The sequence below is a fragment of the Carlito syrichta genome, unplaced genomic scaffold, assembly GCF_000164805.1.
Source record: "Carlito syrichta isolate Samal-C Ts95f unplaced genomic scaffold, Tarsius_syrichta-2.0.1 Scaffold123562, whole genome shotgun sequence".
NCBI lineage: Eukaryota > Metazoa > Chordata > Mammalia > Primates > Tarsiidae > Carlito > Carlito syrichta.
In genome coordinates, this window is record NW_007067658.1 from 43,589 (window position 1) to 49,588 (window position 6,000).

Genomic DNA, 6,000 nt, shown 5'->3' on the forward strand with positions numbered 1-6,000 from the left:
GTCACCCAGGCTGGAGTGCAGTGGCATGCTCACGGCCACCATAGCCTTGATCTGCTGGGTTCACGTAATCCTTCTGCCTCAGTCTTCCAAATAGCTGGAACAAAAGGCACGCGCCACCACGCCTGACTAATTTTTTGATTTATTGTAGAGATGAAGTCTTGCCAAGTTGCCCAGGCTGGTCTTGAACCTGTGGGCTCAGGCAATCCTCTCATCTCAGCTTCCCAAAGTGCTGGGATTATAGGCGTGAGCCACTGCGCCCAATTTACTTTTTTCTAAGTATGTTTTTGTTGTTGTTGTTTTGAGATAGGGTCTAACTCTGTTGCCCAGGCCTGACTGCAGTGGCATGACCACAACTCACTGCAGCCTCAAACACCTGGGCTCAAGTGATTCTACTGCCTTAGTCTCCCAGAGTGTTGAGATTACAGGCATAAACCACCACACCTGGCCACTTTTTTCTAAGTTTGAATGAAGTTCAATCACACCTGACATACTAGATTCAGTGATTACCATCAAAAAGATAAGGGTAAAAAAAAAAAAAAAAGAAATAGATTAAAATCAGGAAATGGCAAGGTAAAAAGTCTTCTACTTGGCTGGGTATGGTAGCTCAGCCTGGAATCCCAGTACTTTGGGAGGCCAAGGCAAGACCCGCCTGGGCAACTTGGTGAGCCCACGGGTTTGAGACCAACTTGGCAGGACCTCATCTCTACAATAAACCAAAAAATTAGCTGGACATGGTGGTTCATGCCTGTAGTTCCAGCTTGGAAGGCTGAGGTGGAAGGATCGCCTGAACCCAGCAGGTTGAGGCTGCGATGGCCATGAGCATGCCACTGCACTCCAGCCTGGATGACAGAGTGAAACTCCAACTCAAAAAAAAAAAAAAAAAAGAGTTTCCTACTCACCTTTTTTCCTCCCATGCAAGGTAAGGCAGTTATTTTTTTGGTTTACCTGAATGTAAGCCAAAACTTGACATTTAACTTTGAATCTGGGGACAGTGGATTAGGCAGTGAGCCTGCTTCTTCTCCAAATTAGACAAGGGGATGCTTAATTCTATCCACATTATAATGTCAACTTTGAGAGAAGGCTATTTAATGGGAGAAGAGAGGTTAATATTTAATAAGTAGCTATTAAGACTATGCAGCAGTTTTTTTTTTATTACGGGGGAAGGAATTAAAGAAGATAAAATATGATTTTGATTAAGGTAGGACACTCAATGAACTTTTTATTTCGGTTTAGGTAGCCTGAGGAAACACAGGGAAATTACAGTCCAACTTTCTATAGTCCTTCCCAAAGTTAATTTGAAGGAACAAAAATAAAAACATATTGAATTAGCCGGGCTCGGTGACTCAGCCTGTAATCCCTCGCATTGGGAGGCTGAGGTGAGTGGATTGCCTGAGCCCACAGGTTCGAGATCCCCCTGGACAACTTGGCGAGACCTCATCTCTACAATAAATCAAAAATTAGCTGGGTGTGGTAGCGCGCGCCTGTAGTTCCAGCTACTTGGAAGGCTGAGGCGGAAAGATCGCCGGAGTCCAGCAGGTCGAGGCTGCGGTGGCCAGGAGCAGTCACTGCACTCGTGTCTGGGCGACAGAGTGTGACTCCAACTCAAAAAAAAATACTAATAATAATACTGAATCTTCAAGTAATCTCTTTCTAGTAAAGTATGTGAGCAAAACATGTATTAATCACCAGAAAAGTTAATGACCACACTTCAGTGGTATAAACACTGAATCAGGAAGCAGGTGAACTTAGAAGCAGAGGAGGCAGTTAGATCCAGTATTAGCTGCTTTCGAGGTGGGAAGGGAAAACAAGACACAGAAAGTGGGGAACTGTAGCCAGTAAACTACAATGTCTGCCTGTGGTACACAGCCTTCTCCTATTTCATCCCTCACCCACCTTTTTTTGTCAACAGGATGAAAAGAGAATTAGAGACTCAAGTTGTCACTTATTGATAAAAACCTCTTAAGATAGAATAAATTCAATAACTTTGAATAGCTAAAGAAATAAAAGCAAATTTCCATATCCAGTAGAAATCAATAAAAATACAAATGTACTATCTTCTTAGAGACATATCTGAAGATGCTTTTGCTGCTCCCACAGGTGCCAGAGTTCTTTCTAGATAGATGCTTGTGGTATCAGAAACATTCTGACTCTGACTTCCAAAGTAGTGGTGAACAAGGATGTTTGGTATAGACCAGGAGTGGGTTGACTTTGCTTTTATTAGACACTGTTCTGAAAGCAATAAAGAGTAGGGGGTTTTTTTGGAGGGGAGTCGGAGAGGGATGGAGTGTTAGCTATTCCAGAACTTAACAAAAATACTTTCCTACTGATTATTTGAAAATATACAGTAATTCTGACTATACAGGAGAAAGCATTAATACACTTACAGGCTGAGGCAATACATTTACTTTGCTTTCAAAATACTCACTTCCAATCTCGGGAGATGAAATACTGCAGCTCTAAGAGACGGTGTTCACAATCTTCCACCATTTTCTCTGTATATAAATGTTCCATAAGGCATGAGAGGATCCTAGCCATAAAAGGGAAGAAATTTTGATGAGAGAAGTGTTCTAATGACAGGTTCAGAACTCTGTCAATAAAATACCTGCTTAGTATGTAGAAAAATCTCTTAAGCTAATTTCTTAAGGTAATCAAATTTTTATTTGATTTTTTTTAGGTGGGTCTTGCTCTATTAACCAGGCTGGAGTACAGTTCACCATCTTGGTTGGCCTCCAGTTCAAACTCCTCCCCTCTGCCTCAGCCTCTTGAAGTGCTGGGATTATAGTCGTGAACCAGTGTGCTTGCCCTGAATTTATTTTCCTGAGAAACACTCAAATTAACTGAATCTAACTGATTATGCCTTCTATCAACCTCAGAGCTACTTAGCACTTGGGACTCAGTGTGCACAAGATCTGCTTGCAGATGCTGTATTTTTAATTACTATGTTATGAAAAATTTTCCCTACACACAAAAGTAGAAAGTCATGTAACAACCATCTTTCCTCCCTTTTATCAACCAAGTCTGTTTTAACTCTGTGCCTCTTTGCTGATATTTTAAAGGAAATCTCAGATACCATATCATTTCACTCATAAATGCCTTAGCATGTTTCCCTCAATTACAAGAACTAAAGCTGAGTGTGGTAGCTCACACCTGTAATTCCAGCAGTTTGGGAGGCAGAGGTGAAAGGATTGCTTGAGCCCAGGGATTTGAGACCGGCCTGGGAAACTTGGTGAGACCACATCTCTACAATAAAAATTTTAAAATTACCCGGCTTAGAAATTCTTAGTATCATGTAATATGCTATTAGTGTTCAAATTCTTCCAATCATCTCATGTCTTTTTACATGTTTGTTCAAATCAGGACCCAGAAAAGGTTAACACATCACATTTCATTGATAAGTAACTTAAATCTATTTTGATCTATAGCAGTTTCCCCCTTCTTCCCTCTCCCCTGGCCCCTTTTTGGTTGATACAGTTATTTTTAGATTGGTAATTATTCTCAATTAGTCTTAAGTGTGTTTGTCTATCTCCTCAACTACACAAAAACCTTTAGGAAGAATATCACTTTAAAATCCCCTACCATGGCATGAACAGTAGTTTTTGCATAGCAGAATGATGATAAACATGGACTTTGGCTGGGTTTGGTGGCTCATGCCTATAATCCCAGCATTTTGGAGGCCCAGGTGAGAGGACTGCCTGAGCCCACGGGTTCAGAGACCAGCCTGGGCAACATGGAGAGACCTTATCTCTACCCTAAATCAAGAAAAATTAGCCGGGCATGGTGGCACATGCCTGTGGTTCCAGCTACTTGGAAGGCTGAGGCAGAAGGATCGCCTGAGCCCAGCAGGTCGAGGCTGCGGTGGCTGAGAGCATGCCACTGCACTCTAGCCTGGGCAATAGAGTGAGATTCCAACTCAAAAAGACCCCCAAAAAACAAAACAAAACAAAACAAAAAAACATAGACTTCATTTACTTTATTGCTGTGTATGACCTACTGAAGACTATAACAATGTTTGTAGAATGGAAAGCCTGTTCATACTTGCAACCTGGTTTTAACAGTTATTTTCACATTATATGGAATAAAACTAATGCATGAGAATCAAATACTTATTATAGGTTTATGTAGCTTTCCTAGATCTTGGATGCAACTTTAGTACTCATTTTGTCATGACCACTTCCTCCAACTACCACATTTTGTTTTCTATTTCAATTAGAATTAAGTATTTTCTAATGATTATCAAGCAGCAAATGTATACAATGAGTCAATACACTAGTAGGATGAAAGTACAGCATGCCAAAGTACGTGTCACTTTATCCTGAATGTTTCTCTCTTAGTTGACCATTATGTGAAATTATTACGTGACCAAATGTATAGGCCCATATATGCTCAGTTATTGTCAATAAACATCAAGTGCTGGGTCTAGGTGTCTCTACATCATGGATGAGGCAAATCCAATTCCAATACTTTTAATAAAAATTAGTATATGATCCTGGTCAACAAAATTTCAGTTAAGATGTTAAACCACTGAAAAGTCCGTTGAAGGAATGTTTCCTGTGCTGCCAAGTAAAATACATTGTGGTTAAATATCACAAATAAGATAACTTACATTGGGTCTCCGGATCTTATGTGTTTGCAGGCTGTCTGTATCACAGATTCACAAGCTTCATTCAAAGCTCGATCAATGCGGTAATCTGCACCAGGGTCAGTCTCCTGAATCAGTGTTTGAAGCTGGATTTTAAAAAATTAAGAAAGAAGTTATGTAGACACCAGGGAAGAACAGTGTCATTTCTATATACAATTAGTTTATCAGTCTTGTATACCACAATTATTCCAACAAAGTTGTTACTGGCCAAGCTCAAGAACTCTGACCAAATACTTTCTCTACCTTAATTACAAGTTTTTCTGTTTAAATGATTGTGAGGATTGCTTGGACAATCCTTGGACATTTGAAAAACAATATGAATGTGAAGGCTGCCTCTTTCCTCTTACCTGCCTACTTGTTAATCAGACTGCTAAACTTGGGGCCCAAGGTCAAACCAGATTTGAGCAGAAAAGAGTAAATAGAAGATATTTCTAGTTAAAGACCAATTTGGAGCCTGCGGGTTCGAGACCTGCCTGGGCAACTTGGCAAGACCTCATCTGTACAATAAAAAAAAACTAGCCGGGCGTGGTAGTGTGTGCCTGTAGTTCTGGCTACTTGGAAGGCTGAGGCAGAAGGATCGCCAGAGCCCAGCAGGTAGACGCTGTGGTGGCCGGGAGCGGCCACTGCACTCTAGTCTGGGTGACTGAGTGAGACTCCAACTCAAAAAATAAAAAATAAAAATAAAGACCCAATTTGGTCATAATAATCCATAATCTATATTTTGCTGCAAAGACAATGGTATTAAATCAAGTGTGTTGTGTTTCATTAAAAGCAGATGTGAGATTTCATTTAATTTGTAGAAATATCAATTAAAAAAACAAGATTATAATAATTATAAGTTCCCATTTTTCAACTATCTTTATAAAACCAAGAGGTAAACCAGAGCTTGTTTAATGAACCAGAGTTTGTTCATTATAAGTATACAGAAAAATACTTGTCATTAAGCAGCTGAAAATGAGAAAATATATATATATATATTTATTTATATATATATATAAAATATTTATATTTATATATAAAATTTATTTATTTATTTTTTTTTTTTGAGGCAGAGTCTACTCTGTTGCCCAGGCTGGAGTGCAGTGGCATGCTCACAGCAGCTGCAGCCTCGACCTGCTGGGCTCAGGTAATCCTTCCGCCACAGCCTTCCAAGTAGCTGGAACTATAGGTGCATGCTACCACACCTGGCTAATTTTTTACTTATTGTAGAGATGAGGTCCCACCAAGTTGCCCGGGGTTGGTCTTGAACTCCTGGGCTCAGACAATCCACTTGCCTCGGCCTCCCAAAGTGTTGGGTTACAGGCTGAGGCACCAAGCCTAGCCTGGCCTAGATATCTTTTTTTTTTTTTTTTCAGTTGGAG

At 40.2% G+C, this 6,000-nt stretch overlaps 1 protein-coding gene across 1 annotated transcript in view; it reads right to left on the minus strand.

Annotated features, from left to right (window-relative positions):
- GLG1 (golgi glycoprotein 1) overlaps window positions 1–6,000 on the minus strand; it is a 64,113-nt gene that overhangs the window by 29,921 nt on the left and 28,192 nt on the right. The window contains exons 8-9 of the mRNA XM_021707721.1: window positions 4,604–4,725; window positions 2,426–2,527 (exon numbers count right to left, since the gene is read on the minus strand). Of these exons, the coding sequence (XP_021563396.1) occupies window positions 2,426–2,527; window positions 4,604–4,725 (224 nt within the window). The remainder of the gene's footprint in view (window positions 1–2,425; window positions 2,528–4,603; window positions 4,726–6,000) is intronic.